General features: G+C 42.8%; 1 protein-coding gene and 1 long non-coding RNA gene across 2 annotated transcripts; one reads left to right on the top strand and one right to left on the bottom strand.

Annotated features, from left to right (window-relative positions):
* Positions 1–426: 426 nt before the first annotated feature.
* TUSC1 (tumor suppressor candidate 1) lies at positions 427–1,819 on the bottom strand. Its single transcript, XM_065661944.1, has one exon. The coding sequence runs from the start codon at positions 1,677–1,679 to the stop codon at positions 1,104–1,106; it is 576 nt and encodes a 191-aa protein (XP_065518016.1). The 5' UTR covers positions 1,680–1,819; the 3' UTR covers positions 427–1,103.
* An 86-nt stretch (positions 1,820–1,905) lies between these two features.
* LOC136004936 (uncharacterized) lies at positions 1,906–21,285 on the top strand. The gene is made up of 3 exons (XR_010608620.1): positions 1,906–2,049; positions 9,355–9,425; positions 21,126–21,285. It is a non-coding gene; the product is annotated as an uncharacterized LOC136004936 (long non-coding RNA).
* Positions 21,286–22,065: the final 780 nt, after the last annotated feature.

Genomic DNA, 22,065 nt, shown 5'->3' with positions numbered 1-22,065 from the left:
GTTTAACAAGCATTATAGCCATTTTATTACTAGAGGCTTATGCTGACATTGTGTGTAGAAACAACCCTTTCCAGAAGGTGTATTACCAAAGATACTTACAGGGGTTTCACCTTTTCATGTCACTTTGAGCTGAAACACATCTTGGCTATTAAAGCTTTAAGGAACAAATCCCAAACTTGACAGCATCAGACAGCTTTTAAATGTTACAAAACCAACTGATGCCTCAGTTCTTTAGAACAGTTGCTTTCAAACAGAAGATTTTCTGAACACAGATCTTAAAAAAATACTAAGTAATTTGCTTTTAAATAGCAGATTTTCTCAAGGAAGAAACTCCTCTGGGTTTGAAGAAGTGCATTACAAAGGCCTGATGTGTATTTCATCTAGAGCTTCAAAATAAATGCATGTTAAAAATCACACATAAACCAGTTGGTGTGTCATGACTTTATTTTTTTATAAGTTTTTTATATGAAAGTGTGAAATTCAAACCAGTATTCATGTGACAGTGAACAAAACCCATCATTAAGATACAAATGCTGTTTTGCAGTAAACATCCAGGCAACTGAGAGAAGAACTCAAATCACCAACTTTTACTCGGGTGCAAAAGCAGCGTGCGAGGTTCCTCCACTAGCAGACATAGACTACTAAAGATCAGCCAGAGCCATCTTTTGATAGTCTCCATGATTACTGAGGTCTGCTCAAAGAGAACAAAGGTGATCCATAGCTGGTCCCCAAAGGATGCACAGTTCAATGCTATGAGGTGACACGAGACAAAACTGTTCTTTTCAGTGTGGTTGTTCTCCATGTCAACTGCTGCCTCGAGGCATTCGATGGCAGGCCTCTTCCCAGCATCAGTTTTCCAACAAAACCTGCTGGTCCCCGATTCCGTTTACTGCTTCCCGGTCACACATCTGAGACAGGGATCTAGAAACAACCAGTCAACTCCCCTCCCACCCCTCCTTGGGAGGAGCCCGCCCTTCGCCAGAAGCAGTGCAAGAGTGCCGCCCCAACCCCACCCAAGGTCCGTCGCTGACAGCGAGGCCGAGCAGACCAGCAGCGCTGCCCGTTCAGAACGGCGCTGCTAGCTGCGCCTTCTCCCGGGCCAGCTACAAAAGCGGCACCAGGCCCTTCTCCTCTAACGGCTGCTGGGGGGGATACGGCTGTTGTGCGTCTTCTTCCTCTTCCAGCAGCAAATCCAGCTCGTTGTCGTCGAATCCCGAGGCCTCCGACCCGCAAGAGGTCCGGCAGCGCCGCAGGTGTTGCAGGGCCCGGCTGTGCCTCTCCTGCAACTTCGCCAGCTGGGCGCGCAGGCCCTCCGCCTCCTCTACCGGGGTCGCGGCCTGGTCGGGGCCGTCGGGGCCCAGCAGGCTCTGTCGGAAAAGGCTGCGGTTCTCGCGGCGCAGGCGGCGGTTCTCCAGGCGCAGCCGCGCGTTATCCTGTCGGAGCCGCGCGTTCTGCGTCTCTTGCTCCGCCCGCTGCCAGAGCGCCTCGCTGTAGCTAGCTGCCAGGTCCGCGTACCGCTCCGCCAGCTGCTGCAGCGAGCCCCGCGACTGGCCCCGCCAGCCCTCCTGCCGGCCGCGCTGGCCGCCTAAGCCCTCCGCGCCACCACCGAACCCCGCCCGGCCTCGCCGCGCCGAGCCGGTGCAGCTCCAGCGCCCCTCAACAACGCGCATGCGCCTCATCCTGCCTCCCGCGCGCCGCCGCCGCCGCCCGTAAGAGAAGGGAGGTGCCGGCACCGCTTTATGCAAAGCCAGGGGCGGGGCTTCGTCCGCGGAGCGGGCCGGGGGCCGGGGGCCGGGGCCGGGGGTGGAACGGCCGGCGCTGCGCCATTTTGGGGGCGGTGCCATTTCGGGTGTGGGGTGCTGCTGCGCCTGGGCCCGCCTCCTGTCAGCAAAGGGGCGAGTGCCGCGCCTGGGGCCCGGGGCCGGAAGCTGGGCAGCTGCTCTGGAGTTGTGTCTTGTGCTGCTCCGGCCTGCTTCCCGACCGTGACTGATGGATTTGGGCAGTCCCCTCTCAGAATACCCCACTCCACCCAGGTGCCTGCCTGACAAGGTGGGTTTTGCTGGTTGGTATAGTTGTGCAGTCCTTCAGTGTTAATGTGGGCCTCCTTTTTATTGTTACTTATTGTGGTGGCTACTGCTCAGAGGAAGGTCAATGTTAGCCCTGAAAGAGATGGACCTAGAGTTAATAAATACCAGAAACGATACTTACAGTACAAAGCTTTCATGCTGCCTTGATCCTTATGCTGACATAACAGTGGGGTTCAGCATGGGATAAGAAACTTAGGCATCTATGTTTAGTCCATACGTCACCATTAAAGATCAAATGTGGGCTTCTACCAGGAAGTAGATTTGACATAAGAAATAGCAACATAGGAGTGCACCAGAAGTTTGCTAACAGTCCTGGAAATAATGTAGGAAAATGCAGGTCAACCCGTGTCTCTTTTTGAGCTTGAGAGGAAGGAATATCTTTAGAGAGAGCATCTGTGGTCTGGGGTATCAAGAGGAACATTTCCTTTCCTAGTGGAGAATATTTGGAAAGAGTCCCCTTACAGCTTGATTTCACCTCCCAGCATTAGTTTTCAGTGCAATGGAACTAAGTAAACCTTAGTTTAAAGAAAAAAAAAAAAAAAAACACAAATCTGGTTAGGCAGAAGGAGGGTCACTGCTGTCATACTGAGGGAAAGTCTGTAACAACACAGAATCACAAAACCATAGAATGGTTGGGATTGGAAAGGACCTTAAAGATCATCTAGTACAACCCCCCCTGCCATGGGCAGGGACACCTCCCACTAGATTGGGTTTCTCAAAACCCCATCCAACCTAGTGTTGAACATTGCTGGAGATGGGCAGCCACATATTAGATGCAGTTCTGATAGGCTTGTTGCTGATGCTTTTAATTGGCCTTCGTAAGTGTTTTATGCAACTGGGAGGAGATGCAATCAGTGTTCTGAGCTTAAAAAATGTATGTGGTGTTAAAGCTTATAATATTACCAGTTACTTACCTGTAACACTGTAAATTAGCCCAAGTAGAAGACACAGCATGTCTCAAGAGTCTGTACACTGAATTAAAGAGTGAATAGGGAGATTGTATCCTTACCCCTTTTCAGTAATGTAAAGCAAGAACGCTGTTGTCAAGAGCAGTGGGAATGTATAACCTACTATCACTGTGGTGTAAATTAGATCAGAAGAAGTCTCTATAACCAGAGATTTGCAGTGCAGTGTTGCGAAGAGGAATACGGTTTGGAAGCTAATTTACTTACACTTTTGCCAACCTGCCATAGGCATTGTTTAAGTTGTCATCACTCCTTGACTGTTGATCGTGTTGAGGAAGAGGGCATGTTCAAAGTTGTCATTCTTGGAAGAAGTGATGTTTTGGGAATTATATAAACCCACCCTTTCGCTCATTCTAAGTATGGATGGGTGACTTGGGAGGGTATTTACTGCTTAACTGTATTGCTGATCTTTGCCTGTTAAATGTAGACCTGTGGCCCGAGCTGCTGCTTTCTTATATTTTTATTGTATCTTTGAGTTTATTAGTTTCATACATTGAAAAGTCTTATAAAGTACATACCGAGCTGGTGGTGTTGTTACTGCTAACATCACTTTCAAAACCATCACTGGGCATAGCTTATTACCACCAAATAGATGTACTAGTTCTTACCAGCATTTCTTGCTGATATTTGACAGCATAAATATAACCTTAATGAAATAATTACTAAACTAGTAAGAATAAGTAATATGGGTGGCATTTATTTATTGTCTTGCTATGGGTAGCAATATTAAAAGCCATCAAACACCAGCATCTTTGACAGCACTGTTTAATCCTATTGACGTGTTGTCATGAGAAGAACTAAGTATATATCAGGGAAGCTTGACTTACCCATTTTAATTAAAATTTATATTGCTGTGGTAAAAGAATGGTCCCTCAAGGTACTGTGGACTACGATAAAGAAGCTGAGTTCAGAGCTTCACATGTATTAGTGGAGAAGAAAGAGAATGGTACATTAAGGATAACAGCTTAAACTGTAAGAACTTCAGCATGCAGCAGACACTCCATCAGCTCTGCTTCCTGAACAAAGCCTTGTACCCTAAAATAAACACACTGGTTAGACTTAGAAATCCAGGCACTGGGTTGCTTGTACTTTCTCCAAAGGTCCCCATGTGTGTTGTGTGTACATGTGGGCTTTTGTTTTTAAGATGAAAATGGAATTCCATATTCTGGGAGTGAACCACCACATTAAAAGAAAGAGCTTTCTGATATGTAGGTCCGCCCTGAACCTTTTTTTAGGGTGAAACGTAACATTTTGGCCTTTGAACTGGTAATAAGGCCTGTGAATTGCATAGGAATAATAAACAGTAATTTAGTTGAGTTGATTCACCAGATGTGATGATGCAGCTAAGGATAATAGTAAAAAATTAACCTCTTAATTACAGGTAGTGGTTGAAGTCCCAATTAAAAGGATGGGAAAATGAAGTTTAAAATTGCGTATTTAAAATTAGAGCAAGACTTCTGGACAGCTGAAATAGTGAATTAACTAATATATGTCTTGCGTTTTTGTATGGCAAATCATCTGTAAACCATGCTATAAAAAAATCCTTGTAAATTCAGAGTGTGGAAAACACAGATGTTAAAAAAAATATGTAAAAAAGTGATTGTCAGCAATGTTTTCAGTGAAAAATTTATTCTCTAGAGGCAACTGTTATAAGAAATATTAGTCATCCCTGGTTTCCAGCAGAATTTTGGAAAATATATCTTGAAATGTGGTATGATTTCTCTGAAACCAGAATTAAAATTTGAGGGAGTATGATCTTGGTGTTTTTGTCTCACAGGAGTACTTCTCATTTCCATGCAGTCCAGCGGGTACAGCCCAAAAGACTTCCTGGTTAAGAATCTGGTGCTTCTGTGGATTAAACTGGCAGGTCCAACACACAACTGGTGCTCAAACAAAGTGATTGAGCAAAATAGAAAAACAAAATAGAAATGTATCAGGAGGTTATGCTTAAGCCTTCAACCAGCCCATTGTCATTTTGAAGGAAAACTGCAAAGCTGGCAGCAGCAGATTCTATAATTGCAACCAAATTAAACAAAGTTCTTTCCACTTATTAATAATGATAATCAGATTATACCTTGAAATCTGTAAGGGATTATGTATCTTTAGCCATTTTGTTAAGCATAGATTATATGATGTTACATATTAAAATGGGAAGAAAAATGATTACTCCAGAAATGGCCTATGGTAAAACAAAATTTTCCAGTATATACTCGATTGACACGAAGTAATGTGAGATGACATTTACCTTGGCCACATGTTCAAGACAGAAGGGGTTTGTACCAACAGACAGAAAACTTGAGTTTATACATAAATGTTGATACTAAAGCCTCATTTGACAATCAAGAGCTTCTTCAGAAAAGAAATTTATGTACACTGACAATATATAAGTAATACCTGTATTGCATCATTAGTTTTCTCCCAGCTGGAAAAATTTTCTAGACCCTGGTATTTTTCTTGTTCCATTCAAAATGGTAGATACAAGATAGAAAAGCTGTCAACTGTAAAACTGGAAGGCCCATAGGAGAGTGCAGGTGGTGTCTACATCCAGGTTCACCAGGAGGTTTCTCAATTGTGTGGAAGACAGCTTCCTCTTGAAAGTGATAGAGGAGCCAACAAGGAGAGATGTGATGATTGACCTCATGCTCACCAGCAGGGAGGGGCTGGTTGGGCATGTGACACTCCAAGGCAGCCTTGGCTGCAGTGATCACGAGATGTTGGAGTTCGAGATCTTCAGGACAGTGAGAAGGGCACGCAGCAGGCGCATTGCCCTGGACTTCAAGAGAGCAGACTTTGGCCTCTTCAGGAACCTGCTTAGTAAGGTTCCATGGGGTAAAGAGAGCAGAGCAGCCTAAGACTCCTGGTTGATATTCAAGGATCACCTCGTCCAAGCTCAGGAGCAATGCGTCCCGACTAGAAGGAAATGGGGCAAGAAGGCCAGGAGGCCTTCATGGATGGATAAGAAACTGCTGAGAAAACTTGGGAGGAAAAAAGAAGCTTATAGAAGGTGGCAATGAGGACAGGTGGCCTGGGAGGAATACAGAGACATTGTCTAGGAAGCTAGGGATCACATCAAAAAAGCTGAGGCCCAGTTAGAATTGAGTTTGGCCAGGGATGTCAAGGATAACAAGAAAGGCTTCTATAGGTATGTTTCTAACAAAAAGCAGGCTAGGGATAATGTGGGATCTCACCGGAAGCTATTGGGAGAACTGGCTACCCTGAATTTGGAAAAGGCTGAGGTTCTCAATGACTTCTTTGCCTCAGTCCTCACCAGCAAGTGCTTTAGACACACCACTCAAGTCTTACAAGGCAGATACAGGCACTGTGAGAATGAAGACCTTCTGCCCAGTGAAGGAGAGGATCAGGTTCGAGATTATTTTAGGAACCTGAATGTGCGCAAGTCCATGGGACCTGATGAAATCCATCCGTGAGTCCTGAAGGAGCTGGTGAATGTAGTTGCTAAGCCATTGGCCATCATATTTGAAAAATCACAGCCATCGGATAAAGTTCCCAATGACTGGAAAAAGGATAACCCCTATTTTTAGGAAGGGGAAAATGGAAGACCCAGGGAACTACAGACCAGTCAGTCTCACCTCTGTGCCTGGCAAAATCTTGGAGCAGATTCTCCTGGAAGGCATGGTAAGGCACATGAAAACAACAAGGTGCTTGGTGACAGCCAACAAGGCTTCACTACTGGGAAATTCTTTCTGACCAATTAGGTTGCCTTCTATGATGGGGCTACAGAAATGATGGATAGGGGCAAAGCAGTTGATGTCATTTACCTGGACTGAGTGCAAAGCGTTCAAAACTGTCCTGTACGACATCCTTGTCTCTAAACTGGAGAGACATAAATTTGATGGATGGATGATTTGGTGGATAAAGAATTGGCTGGATGGCCACATGGAGACAGTTGTGGTCAACAGCTCTTTGTCCAGCTGGAGACCAGTAATGAATGGTGTCCCTCAGTGATCAGTGTTGGAACCGGTTTTGCTCAACATCTTTGTCAGCAACATGGACAGTGGGATTGAGTGAGCACTCAGCAAGTTTGCCAATGACACTGAGGTATGTGGTTTGGTTGATATGCTGGAAGGAAGGGATGCCATCCAGAGGCACCTTGACATGTTTGAGAACTGGGCCAATGCCAACCTCATGACATTCAACAATGAGAAGTGCAAGGTCCTGCGCCAGGGTTGGGGCAATCCCAGGCAGAGCTACAGGTTGGGCAGAGAACTGATTCAGAGCAGCTCTGCGGAGAAGGACTTGGTGGTTTTGGTCAATGAGAAAATGAACATGAGCTGGAAGTGTGCACTCACAGCCCAAAAAGCCAGCCGTATCCTGGGCTGCATCAAAAGGAGCATGACCAGCAGGTCGAAGGAGGTGTTCCTGCCCCTCTATGCTGCTCTTGTGAGACCTCACTTGGAGTATTGTGTACAGTTCTGGTGTCCTCAACATAAAAAGGACATGGAACTGTTGGAACAAGTTCAGAGGAGGGCCATGAGGGTGATCAGGGGACTGGAGCACCTCATGCACAAAGGCAGGCTAAGAAAGTTGGGGCTGTTCAGCCTGGAGAAGAGAAGGCTGCATGGAGACCTCATAGGAGCCTTCCAGTATCTGAAGGGGGCCTACAAGGATGCCAGAGGGAAAATTCATCAGAGACTGTAGCAATAGGACAAAGGGTAATGGATTTAAACTTAAACAGGGGAAGTTCAGATTAGATACAAAGAAGAAGCTCTTTACTTTGTGAGGGTGGTGAGGCCCTGGAACAGGTTGCCGGAAGAAATGATAAATGCTCCATCCCTGGCAGTGTTTAAGGCCAGGCTTCACAGAGCCTTGGGCAGCATGGCCTAGTGTGAGGCATTGATAAAATATTGAAAATATTGAAAAATCAATATTGATATTGGCAAGCAACTGCCTTTAAGAAGAGAATGGCTGGCTATTGTAGTCTCTTCTCTTTAAGCTGAAAATAATAGAGGTTTTCTGTTTTCCACAAAGCTGGCAGAAAGTTCAACCTTACCTAGTTTCAAGCAGTTCAGAATTAATCTAACATATTAATATCATAGCAAGCATCACTGTATTGTCTGCTGGCTCTGGAGGTGCCTTTATTGTGTTCCTGCATAGTCAGGTAATTCACCTACTGAAATTGATAAAGGAAATAAAATACCATGAGCTAAGTTTGAAAGAAAGAGGGTACTGTGGAACCAAAAGGAGTGATAGTTAAAAGAGAAGTTCCAAAGATACAAGCCAAGGTTGAACACCTATTTCTACTGAAATACAGTGGGTGTGGTGTTACCTATCTGCCTTTGTGACTTTGAACATCACAGTTGTCTGTGTGTCACATGAAAATAACAGGGTTGGATAGATCTCCTTTCTGCAAGATTTTACATAATACATTTGTCCTTTAAACTAGCTAAATCCATCTGGTTTAAAATTCTAAAAATGCTGCTTTTAGCTTACAGAGGTTGCTAGTATTACAGCAGTGTTCAGAAATCTCACTATGGGGACACTGTCATGCTTGGGTTTTTATTGGCATCAGTATTTAATACCACAAATACAAAGCCAGGAAGCAAACTCTATTAAAAACTACCTTGTGGGAAGACAGTAATTCCTTTATATTAAAAAAAAAAAAAAATCAGAAAAAAGAAAATAATATTAATACTCATCGTAGACTGTGTAAACTTTGAGATATGGAATTGAGACCTATAACCTCTATCATGGATTTTAATTCTTTTAAGAAATTGCCTGTGCATTGCCATCTTGCTTGATGTGTCAGTCTTAGATATAGCAAAATTAGGAAATTAGTCCAGAATTAGATGGGAAGAGGTATTACTATGTGTATATAGAGAAAGGTTATACTAAATTAGCACAAGGCAGGATTTATTAAGAAACAGGATAGTCTACAAGAAAGAAACCCCTTGATCCTGATCATTTATGGACAGGAAAACCACCAGGTCTATAGAACTGCTAATCAATCAGGTAATTGTTTTGGTAATCAAAGTATTGATTGCCCATACCTTACAGATATTCTGTTGAATAAAGCTTTGTTTTACAGATAAATTGTACTCTGGTCTCTCTTGGAGCTAATGGGTCATGCATAACCAAAAAATTCACTTGGTACCTGTTTCATTTTCTTATTGTACTGTCCTGCACTCCTCAAGTCTTCCAGTCCACCAGCTGATTCTCTTATTATTAAATCCTTATTAAGGAATTTATCTTAATTGTTTTAAGAACTGGAAGTTCCATCTTAAATTCCTATGATGTGTCAGGCAGTGGAAGAGAGCTAGCTAACTCATCACTTTCATCTGTAGGAGCAAGCTGCAGAAGTATGGTGTGGCTACCATAAATATTTAAGGAAATGTTTCTACTACCAGCTGAAAATGTAAGTAACTCTGAAAACATACTGTCTTTCCTCAAAGATTTGCAGTTCAAGATGGATTTCTTAATAGAGGGTTCTTTTCTGAGGTATCTGGACTATGTATGAGTTGGGAAGGTCATTAACCTGAAATATTCGTGGCATGCACTGAATTGTATGCTTGTTTTGACAGAATCAAAAACTGAAAACTGGATTGCAAATTTATTAAAATTCTGTCTAAATTTCTCACAATATTGCATGTTTTCCATGAATTCTTAGCTACCTTATGTCTAGGTATGAACTCTAATTTGTGAAGATTACATATTTTTGTATTAAACCAGGGCTTGAATTGGCATAAAACATAAACATGTTTGGTATAAAACAACAATCCTCTCCAGACTACCCTTAAAAGGAAACATGTTGGAGCCCTACAGAAAAGGCTGTTCTTCTTTCTATTTTTCTTCTCATTTAAGAAAATAAAGTGATAGTATTGGATCTGTATAATTCATGGCCAGTAAATTATTCCCACTTTGTCATTTATTATGAGTAACCAGAAATTTTGATTAATACTCTTGGATGTCTCTATACAAATGCCCATAGCACGGGGAACAAACAAGAGGAATTAGAGATGTGTGCACGTCTATGGGGATATGATATAATGGGTATCACAGAAACATAGTGGGATGGCTCCTATGTCTGGAGTGTTGGAATGGAAAGTTATAGGCTCTTCAGAAAAGAGAGGACTGGCAGATGGGGATGGGGAGCTGCTATTTATGTTAGGGATAGGCTGGAGAGTATGGAACTCTGCCTGGGGACAGTCAACAGAGGGTTTTTGCATCAGGATTAAAGGGAGAACAGCTATGGGGGACATTACTGTGGGGATGTGTTACAGACCACCAGATCAAGAGGACTCTGGTTGAAGTGCTTTATAGACAGAGAGAAACAGCTTCACACTCGCAGGCCCTTGTCCTCTCAGGGGACTTCAACCACCCTGATACCTGCTGGAGGGATGGTACTACCTGGCACAAGCAACCCAGGAGGTTCCTCGGTTGTGTGGAAGACAGCTTCCTTCTGCAAGTAATAGAGGAGCTGACTAGGCGAGGTGCCATGCTTGACCTTGTGCTCACTAACAGGGAAGGGCTGGTTGGAAATGTGACACTCCAGGGCAGCTTTGGATGCAGCAATCATGAGATGGTCGAGTTCGAAATCTTCAGGACAGTGAGAAGAGTGTGTAGCAAGCTCACTGCCCTGGACTTCCAGAGAACAGACTTTGGCTTCTTCAGGAACCTGCTTAGTAAGGTTCCATGGGATATAGCCCTGGAGGGCAGGGGGGGCCAAGACTCTTGGTTGATATTCAAGGATCACCTACTACAAGCTCAGGAGTGCTGCATCCCAACTAGAAGGAAGTGCAGCAGGAGGGCCAGGAGACCTCCTTGGATGGATAAGGAGCTGCTGAGGAAAATTCAAAGGTAAAAAGAGGCTTATAAAAGGTGGAAGCTAGGACTGGCAGCCTGAGAAGAATACAGGGATGTTGTCTGGGAAGCTAGGGTCCAGGTTAGGAAAGCTAAGGCCCAGTTAGAATTAAACTTGGCTAGGGATGTGAAAGATAACAGGAATGGATTCTATAGGTACATTGCAAATAAAACAGAGTAGGGACAACGTGGGCCATCTCTGGAACCTATCTGAAGAACTGACTACCCTGGATTTGGAGAAGTCTGAGGTTCTGAATGACTTCTTTGCCTCAGTCTTCACTGGCAAATGCTCTGACCACTTGTCGTGATTTAAGTCCCGCCAGCAGCTGCTTGCTCACTCCTCCCCCCTGCTTCCTCCCCCTGCTCCTGGAAGGATGTGGAGGAGAATTGACAGAATGTAACTCCGCCGGTTGAGATAAGAATAGTCCAGTAACTAAAGTATAACACAAACCACTGCTCCTACCACCAATAATAATAATGATAAGGGAAATAACAAGGGAAGAGAATACAACCGCTCACCACCCACTGACTGATACCCAGCCCGACCAAGCAGTGATCTAGCCCTTCCAGGTAACTGCCCCCAGTTTGTATCCTCGGCATGACGTGCTGTGGTATGGAATACCTCTTTGGTTACTTTGGGTCAGGTGTCCTGTCCCTGCTCCCTCCTGGCTTCCAGTCCTCCCTGGCAGAGCATGAGACTCAGAAAGTCCTTGGTCAGAGTAAACATTACTAAGCAGCAACTAAAAATATCGGTGTTATCAGTGCCATTCCCAGGGTGAAAGTCAAAACCACAGCACTGCACCAGCTACTAAGACGGAGAAAACTGACTGCTACTATTGAACCCAGGACTCCACCCAAGTATTGAAAGGAAGACACAGGTACTGTGAGAATGAAGACCCTAGGCCCACTGTAGGAGAGGATCTGATTCGAGACCATCTTAAGAACCTGAACATGCACAAGTCCATGGGATCTGATGGAATCCATCCGCAGGTCCCGAAGGAGCTGGTGAATGAAGTTGCTAAGCCACTGTCCATCATGTTTGAAGAATCATTGCAGTCAGATGAAGTTTCAGACGACTGGAAAAAGGGTAATATAACCACTGTTTTTAGGAAGGGAAAAGTGGAAGACCCAGGGAACTACAGACCAGTCAGTCTCACCTCTGTGCCTGGCAAAATCTTGGAGCAGATTCTCCTGGAAGGCATGCTAAGGCACATGAAAAACAAGGTGCTTGGTGACAGCCAGCATGGCTTCACTAAGGCGAAATCCTGCCTGAACAATTTGGTGCCCTTCTATAATGGGGCTACAGAACTGATGGACAGGGGTAGAGCAGTTGACGTCATCTACCTGGACTTGTGCAGAGTGTTTGACACTGTCCCACACAATATCCTTGTCTCTAAATTGGAGAGACATCAATTTGATGGATGAACCACACAGTGGATAAAGAACTGGCTGCATGGCTGCATGCAAAGAGTTGTGGTCAATGGCTCAATGTCCAGCTGGAAACCAGTAATGAGTGGTGTCCCTCAGGGGCCAGTGTTGGAACTGGTTTTGTTCAACATCTTTGTTGGTGACGTGGACAGTGCGATTGAGTGCGCCCTCAGCAAGTTTGCCGATGACACCAAGCTGTGTGGTTCAGTTTGATACGCTGGAAGGAAGGAGTGATTAGTTACGGTGGGGAAGGACCTTAAGTTTATTGAGTTCCAGACCCCCTGCCATGGGCAGGGACACCTCACACTAAACCATGTCTCCCAAGGCTCCATCCAACCTGGCCTTGATCACTGCCAGGGATGGAGCATTTACTTCTTTGGGCAACCTCTTCCAGTGCCTCACCACCCTCACAGTAAAGAACTTCTTCTTTATATCTAACCTAAACTTCCTCTGTTTAAGTTTGAATCCATTACCCCTTGTCCTATCACTACTGTCCAGCTGAATCTTAAATGCGTCCAATGTCGGGGAGTCCAATCATGTTAGGGTAATTTCAAGTATGCTGTTCTAAAATACTACATATCCCGATTTTTGAGTTTACTGCTTTGTTAATGCTTGAGGAAACAAAAAGTGAGTGAACAGGTTACTTCATCTGTATATGTGTATGAGAAGCAGGGAGAGGTCTGGCATCACTAAGCATGATGATGTCTAGATCACATTTCAGTTGTAGAACTGTAGTAAATTTGCAAACAAATAAAAAACATTGAGAATGTCATGTTGAAATTTTGCTTGAAAGTACTGATCTATAATAAAAGTGTCAAAAAATGTCTACACCTTGAGCAGTGTTGTTGCTGTGGTAGTCTAAAATTAGAAGCAAAGCAAAGTTTATAGGGAAAGGAAATACATGTTTTATTGGACTGATTTATGTGGAAAATGTGAAATTTGGGGCAAATAAGTGTTATTTTTTAGTCACACACATCAGAGCAACAATAAATACAGCAACCAGATGCAGTGGGAATAATTCATGATTCACTCATGGTCTTTAATGTGAGAACTAATAAGAAAGAGATAAGATGGGCAAGAGATGTAAGTTCTGCTAAGTTAAACAATTAGAAACCCTGTTTCAGGAAATGCTCATGTCCAACCTAAATCAGAAAATTGTGTAAGTATATGGTTAACTTTAAGAGCATGTTTGATTTTTCTCAGTGGAACACATAGTTAAGTACTTGTTCAGCTAAAAATGCCTTTTCAAGTTACAGCCCGAAAGATTTATAGAGGCTGAACCAAAGATGACACTTACTTTAAAAAAGACCTTTGCTTTCTGCATACAAGAGCTGAGGGGGGTGGGAAAGTGAATTTCTGGCCCTTCAGGAATCCTTATCCTTAAAACATGACATTCAGGACATCTTGAAAAACAACTAGGAAAAAAAAGAAAAAGTCATTGAAATGAGCAGCCCACAGATGATGGTTTCTCGTAAAATGTCCTGATGTCTGCACTTGTGCTATGAAAGAGTAGGAGAGAAGTGAAAAGAAACAGTGACTCACCCAGATTGGTAGGATTTAATGTTAAGTAATCAAATAAAATCTCTGGTACCCTAACTTTCTGTTGTACTTAAAATGAATCACCAGCTTATTTTTAAAATGGCATGTAACATTCCTGGGACTCTAAAGGGAATCTGGCAACAGAAAAAAGTTTCAAGAAACTTTTCAGAAAATGCTTTTCTTTCCAGAATCATCTGCCACAGGTAACACAGTATTTCAATTTGGACCTTGCAGTTCATAGCTGAAAACAAGTAGGACAACAGCTAGCAGTATCTGATCAAGAACAAAAGAGTTCAAAGGAGCATCTTTGATAAGGTGTTTAATAGAAATATAAACCTTCAGTATCACAATCATAAGGATACGATTGAATTGGAAAGAAGCAGAATTATCTAAAAATCTGTGGAGAAGTGGCTAACAGAAAAAGGTCATGTTCCCATCAACGAGCTGAAATAGAACATTTGTTTAGAGAATGGTGTAGACTTACTAGCACCAGATAATGAGGAACTGAGGGACATCTGGAGGGAAGCTCCATGCTCTGGCCAATTACAGACAAGGACACTAACTAATAAACAAGATAAGCACATAAAAATAGAGAATATAAGAGTACACAGTTTAACTGTAAAAATAATGAGCTTACGCAATGCCTTATTTGTGCCAGAACCAATCAAGTGCCTAGTATTTGCATATTCACTGTCATATTAACTGAAGGTAGAAGCCCAATAAATAAATCGTGCTTATTGATCACAATGGTCGTGTTGATTCCTCCCTGCTGCAACAAAAATCTAGTGATCCTAATCCTTAATAAACTCCTGAGAAGAGACAAATTTTATACTGAAATGTGTGGAAATTTCTGTCAAGAAGCAACCTCTGACTTCCAGAAGCATACTCTAGAAATCGCGCAAAAGTGGGTTATTTAACACAGGTGACAGGATGTCAGGACATGTATCTCCTTTGACTATAGAGGAAGTCTCCAGGCAATTTTATCTCGTGGTACTGTTAAATTTTTGGATGGCTGAAGTTGGGAGACATGTCTGATGTCTATGGTGAGCTCAGAGGAAAGGTTGGCTAGGTGGAGGTTGGTGAGGGGGTTGTATAAAACTCTGCTGTATTAACACAAACTTCCAGTGGCTGAGGCACCTTTTCTTGAACTGAAAACTAGGAGAAATTGTTGTGATAATTTGCACTAATGTTTTTTTCCTGTTTCTGCCTTGGCAAAGCAGGTAAAGCTCTAGGTTGTCCTTATTTTTCATCATTAAATAATATCAAAGTACACTGGCTTCAGACATGCAGGCTGATCCACTGCTGCTAGTTTCATGAGCAAGGCCAGCGGCATTTATCATTCACTCTATTGAAACTGAAAACTGTCCGAAGAAGGAAAGTGTAATTTAATTTATCTAAAAAGTGCAATTCATTTATGTAGTACTATGCAAATGGAAGTAGTACAGGACAAGGGGTATGTTTTTTATTTCTGTGTGGATAATGCATTAACTTCTGTAGGAAAAAATGTTGTTTGGAAGGAAAAGAACAAAAAAGTAAAGAAGATAAATTAACACTGAAAAGCCTGAAAATACTTTCTATTCATTCTTCTAGGGACAGAATGCTCTTACTAATAGTTTTCAAATATGCCATCATAAAATTAATACAGCTTGAAAAATCAAATGTCAAGACATTGAAAATGACTTCACATACAAAACTTTAGTATTTCAATGTTTTAGAAGTCTAATTTTTGCTTTTTTATTAAATCTCTCTGTAATCACCATATGCCAAGAGCTATTTTTCGCTTCCCCCTGAGAAGCTTTCAAAATCAAAAGTCGACATTAAAAAGAACTGGAGGTGAATAACAGTAATACATATACAGGATGAAATCACGAAAAGAAGGCACGCACCATGCTAGAACATGATCAGACAGACAGTGATGCAGTCCCAGCTCAACAGGAGGCTCAAATCAGCCCTTAATTCTCAGATTTGTTCTTCCGAAAATTGGTCAGTCGTGGGCTGTTGTGCCACTGTCATTGTCTGCTCACAGTGAAACTACATTAATTTTCCATTTCCTCACTGTGCAGAAAAGACAGTCTGAACAGGGTACTTATTTTTGCTGCATTTTGTTCCTGTCTCCAAAAATGTCTTTGTATTCCTGTTCCAGGAATCAGGAAAGGTTTGCTATTACACAGGTCTGTAGTAAAGACAGAGAGGGGAAGGAAGAGAGAGAGGGATAGAAAACAGAGGGGGCGAGAGAGAGAAATAAAGTTTTTAAAAAAGAGGGGGCAAAGAGGGAGGGAAAGGGAAAGGGAAAAGGAAAGGGAAAGGGAAGGGGAGGGAAGGGGAGGGAAGGGAAGGGAAGAAGGAAGGAGGTGGGGAGGGAGAGGAAATAAATGGACAAAAAAAGAAAGAAAAAGGAAATGAAAGGAAAAAAGGAAAAAGGAAAGGGAAAAGGAAAAGGAAGAAGGGAAAGGGAAAGGAAAGGAAAGGAAAAAAGGAAAAGGGAAGGAAAGAAGAAAGAAAGAAAGGAAAAGAAAGAAAGAAAGGAAGAAAGGAAGGAAGGAAAGGAAGGAAGGAAGGAAGGAAGGAAGGAAGGAAGGAAGGAAGGAAGGAAGAAGGAAAGAGAAAGAAAGAGAAAGAAAGGAAAGAAAGAAAGGAAAGAAAGAAAAGGAAGGAAGGAAGGAAGGAAGGAAGGAAGGAAGGAAGGAAGGAAGGGAGGGAGGGAGGGAGGGAGGAAGGAAGGAAGGAGGGAGGCAGGGAGGAAGGAAGGGAGGGAGGTTGGGAGGGAAGGAAGTAAGGGAAGGAAAGGAAGGAAGGAAAGGGGAAGGAAAGGAATGAAAGGGGAAGGAAAGGAAAGTAAAAGGAAGGAAAAGGAAGGAAAAAGGAAGGAAGGAAGAAAGAAAAAGAAAGAAAGACATCCCTGTTGGTGAAAATAAATCATATAACATTGTCTTGCCCATGGTAGCAAAACAGTTTAACAGAAGTATATATGGAGTATAGCAGAGACTAGTTTAGCAACATGCCATGGGAAGCCAAGTTACACTCCTTTCCCTCGAAAGAAACATACTAATTTTTCGGATGAAGGGGCACCACATTATTGCAAGCCACAGTTAGTTAAGCTGGTTAGTTCAATTACTTGGTTCAGCAGTCGTAAACTTCATGAGAACTGTCAGGAGCTCAGGCAGGGTAGTGCCATTCATGGCTCTGGGGAGCACAATGCAATGAGGGCATCTTGGTTTTAGAAAGAGGAGCAGATACAGGATTTTAATCTGGCAATCATTTTAGGCATCCTTATTTTCATCTGTATTTTTTCATACTCATTTTAGATTCTGCCCAACAACTTTTTTATTTATAGCTGCTTTTTACACAGTGTGTGGGTGGTGTCAGGCTGTAGGCACTACTACAGCTGTAGACAATACAGGCAGGCATCAGTAGCTATGTGAGAATTCCTTTCTGCAGTGTTGTCTCCTTGGTTGATTACACGCCAGTTTGTAGCTGGGGAGGGGTGCTTTTAAAAGGCTCTCAAATTTGAAATAAGGTAGGCTGAGTGGAATCTGATGGGAGGGAATGACAGAAGTAAGTAGATGTGGATGAGAAATGCAGATGTCTTAGCAACTGTTGTATGTTTCATTGCAGTGTATAAATCATACTATTATTATAGTGTTCAAATCAACAAATGCTTTCTCAACATCTAATTGTGTTACACATTCTTGTGCATGCCTCTGTTCTCAAGGTGCCAGGCAAGTTGCTGCTTTGGACTCTAAAGACATGTGTCAGCAGCTCCTTGAAAATGTGCAAATTTTTACTCAAAATTTATCCAGATCTCACAGATGAGTAATGTAGTACAGGGTTGTTCCATATTTGTAACATTATATATTCCACATATTATTGTGGGATGCAGTCTTTAAGAAAGATGACTGTACTGACTGCCAGGTATATGCACTGGAAAAATTAAGAGCTTTAAGCTTCCTTCAGTATTATGTGTTCATCAAGATCTCTGTAGTATCACACATACAGCAGTCGTTTTCCTGCAAGACATTGAGAACCTCCTGTAAAGGTGAGCTGACTGATACAATACATATCCGAGTTTTTGTTTCCTTTGTTTTTCTTGTAATTTAATACAAGAAATTGTGAGGGCTTATCCACCTGACCTGCAAACCTCTGTTTAAAGCATTTCAGTGGAAAACAGCTGGGTATCTGATACAGTGTTACTAATAGATATCTGCCATGTAGAAATGAGACTAGAATGCTCTTCATGTAATTCTGGAAGAATACACAAAATGGGGACATTATTACATCCGGTGTTCGTACTGTGTCTTGCTGCTCTTACAGCAGCCACTATAAATCCTATACACAGAACATGAGCAGCTATCCTCAATAAAGATCAAATTGGCTGTGCTGATTCCTCTACAAAGTACTGTGATACAGGCTACAGACTGATTTTTCTGCAGACTATAGTACATTGAGCATTACCCCAGTAAGAATTCAGATCTAGTGGATTTCCTCCAGCTTGCCCTGAAGATGGGATTCATTTCATTCTTTGCAATATGTTTGTCAAAACAGAGAGGAAAGAGAATAATTTGTTCTATTTGGGGAAAGCTTTTATAATTAGAAACTGTCATTATTGTGCATGTTCATCATGAGCATTGTCATAGTATTCATACTACAGACTCTTGGCTAGTTACATAACTATGGATAGTGGCAAATATTAGCCCCTTGGTCCATAACAACATATATTTAAATGGCATGAGTTCCATATGTCTTGTTCCCAACGAATTTGTTATATGCAAAAATAAAACCCAAACCAAAAAAAAAGAAAAAAAAACCCCAGTATGTAACAGCTGCAGTAATTTGATTAAGCCGTATTTTCCTTGCAGTACTCTGATCCCACCATTTTGATGGAACCACCTGTCATACAACTAACAGTAAAGCGCTTTATAACCTCTACTGATTTTACTCTCATTTAAGTTAATGGCCTGTTGTGAATAGATGCTCTAGCATTGCAGCTCCCAGTGATGTCACTATGAACGGGTGCTCAAAACCTCTTCAGACTGGGACATGAATCCTAATTTGTGGTCTATGTCTTAGCATGATGTCAAGCTTGTTGGCATAGATGGTTTTGACACAGGCTCTTTTCCTTTCGTTGACAATAAGTGCCTATCTGTGCTTCGTAGCTTTAGGTTAAAAGCGCTCCACTGCAGACTGTCTTGATTTTTGAGCCCTGCACACTGCTAGTAATGTTGTCAGCTTTTTAATAGTAAACTAGAAAGACAACCCTTTCACAGCTTCCTATAAGCATGGCAGAACTTCTTAATTATGCCACAGCAATAGACATCAGCTATAAGTGATGCTTTGCAAAGAAGCAGAAATAGTCACCAAACTACTTTACAAAACAGCTCTAAACTGGGGAGGAGGCAAGTTACAGCCAGACTGACTCCAGTCTCTATATTCCTCTAGCAAGATGATCACAGAAGCAAGTCTGGGACAAACGAAAATACCTGCATGGATGTTTTCTGATTATGGTTTGAAGAGATCAGAAATCTTGATAGAACAAACAAGACAGTGCCCTGGAATATGGGAATTTAGTGAGATTAACACAACATTTGGGACTTTTCCAGGGTATCATCCAGTATTGCTCCTTTGGTGTATCTGGTTTAGGACCCAGATGCTAGCAGTGACTCAGCTTTAAATTTGAACTCACACTTGATCTGCTGGTCCTTGTGGTTCTTATTTTGGCCCTTCTTTGATAATCTACAAAATCCTATATCTATCTGAAAAGATTCTTTTGCTTGATTTCTCTGCTTTAAATTGCACAGACGGCTTTTAGTTTTAAATAGAGTCTAGTGCTAGAGCCTCTCAGAGATTTGGTGGCTGAAGGCAGGAGTGATGCTTTCCCAAATGCTAAACCAAAGAAAACAATTCAAATATAATGGAGCAATACAAACCCAGACCACAGTCTTTCAGGTGAGCTGAACATAACCATAGAAAGCCAAAAAAGAGAAGCTGAATTTGAAAGGCTCAATGTTAAATACAGCCAGACAGATGCACATATTGCACTGGGGCAGTGAGGTCAGTTCTCACCAGAAATTTAAAAACCTCAGTAAAATCTTTCTTAGTTCCCTCCTCTGTTAGATGCACATGGTGCAATGCCAGAGCCAAGTTCAGCATCACAGCAGAACAGAAAATCAGTAAACAGTAAAAAGCAGAACAGTAAAACATCACTACTGCTGACTCAAAAAAATGGTTTTCCCTAAAAAAAAAAAACAAAAAAACATAAACATTTTCAACTTGCCATCAACCCAAACCCCCAGGTCTCTTTCTGCAGGGCTGCTCTCCAGCCTCTCATGCCCCAGTTTATAAATATAACCAACATTGCCTGATTGCTGAGTCAGAGCAATCCCAGGCACAGCTACAGACTGGGCAAAGAAGAGATTCAGAGCAGCCCTGCAGAGAAAGACTTGGGGGTGTTGGTCGATGAGAAAATGAACATGAGCTGGCAGTGTGCGCTCGCAGCCCAGAAAGCCAGCCGTATCCTGGGCTGCATCAAAAGGAGTGTGGCCAACAGGTTGAAGGAGGTGATCCTGCCCCTCTACTCTGCTCTTGTGAGACCTCACCTGAAGTATTGTGTGCAGTTCTGGTGTCCTCAACATAAAAAGGACATGGAACTGCTGGAACAAGTCCAGAGGAGGGTCACAAGGATGATCAGGGGACTGGAGCACCTCCCGTATGAAGACAGGCTGAGAAAGTTGGGGCTGTTCAACCTGGAGAAGAGAAGGCTGCATGGAGACCTCATAGCAGCCTTCCAGTATCTGAATGGGGGCTATAGGGATGCTGGGGATGGACTCTTCATTAGGGACTGTAGTGACAGGACAAGGGGTAACGGGTTAAAACTTAAACAGGGGAAGTTTAGATTGGATATAAGGAGGGAATTCTTTCCTGTTAGGGTGGTGAGGCACTGGAATGGGTTGCCCAGGGAGGTTGTGAATGCTCCATCCCTGGCAGTGTTCAAGGCCAGGTTGGACGAAGCCTTGGGTGAGATGGTTCAGTGTGAGGTGTCCCTGCCCATGGCAGGGGGGTTGGAACTAGATGAACTTGAGGTCCTTTCCAACCCTAACTATTCTATGATTCTATGATCTCAGGTGGATAGTCTGTCACTCTTGTTACATTTCATAGAATTGGTGATTGCTCAACTCTCTAGACTATCCAGATCTCTCTGTAAGGCCTCTCTACCACAGCAGGACTCCACAGTTCCTCCTAATTTCCTATCATCAGCAAACTGACTTGATATGTGTTTTATTCTTGTGTCCAGGTCATTCATAAAACCATTAAAGAGCACTGGCCCTAAATTTAAACACAGCAAAGGCTGTGAAACCTCCTGAACTGCGGACAGCCCCACCCTGCTGGAAAGAGAGAGTTGAAACTTCATGTAATCTGAGGCACTGAGCATCTCTGGCACTGCTGATAATTGATCTACCAACTAATAAAATGTTCATCAGATATGCACACTAGCAGCACTGGTATTTTCTGTGGCTAGCCTTTGGATTCCTGTCCATATTGGAGGCAGGATAGTACACTGACACATGCTACTTCCTCAGAGAGTTTCTCTAAAATGAGATAAATAAGGTACCCGTGAAATGTCCCTTTGTCTTTTAAGTACTCATTTGAAGCACAGCAGGCAGAGGCTTAAAGGGTCTTCAGCCTGAATTATCTATTCCTTACAGGAAGGTCCCCAGGCAAGATCCCAGTGCCATATTGACAGGCATGTGGATGTATCTGCCCACACATCTCTCCTGGGCATGTCTGCCCAGGTGTGGCAGACATGACACCTTCTCTCTCAAAAGGTGCCTGGAAGTCAGACAGAGTAACCAGGGAATTTCAACAGCCCCAGTTAACATTATATGGGCTGCTAAATCCAGCACCATTGTCAGCAGAAGTCTTCTTGTCTAAGTCTACAAAATTAAGCCAGGTGACCTCTGGAAGAGGTATGATGGGTCTCACTCCTACTCAGAGACAATTAATGCAGAATGGTTCTCTTCAGCAGTAAGTTGTTTAATAGCAGCTGATGCCATGAATCGGCTTGCTTATTCCAGCTTTGTGGGTGGGTACAGGGAGAGTGATGAGCTGGTTTACCCGAATCAGCACTGGAAAGCCCTGGCTGCCTATGGCAGACTTCTGATTTCCAAAGTTTTCCATTTTAATGCCAGTTTCCTAAGCATGTGTGTCATGAAAATACACCAGATGAAGTTTGC

Source organism: Lathamus discolor, chromosome Z (genome assembly GCF_037157495.1).
Source record: "Lathamus discolor isolate bLatDis1 chromosome Z, bLatDis1.hap1, whole genome shotgun sequence".
In the NCBI taxonomy this organism is placed as follows: Eukaryota; Metazoa; Chordata; class Aves; order Psittaciformes; family Psittacidae; genus Lathamus; species Lathamus discolor.
This window is presented reverse-complemented; position numbering and strand designations above follow the sequence as displayed.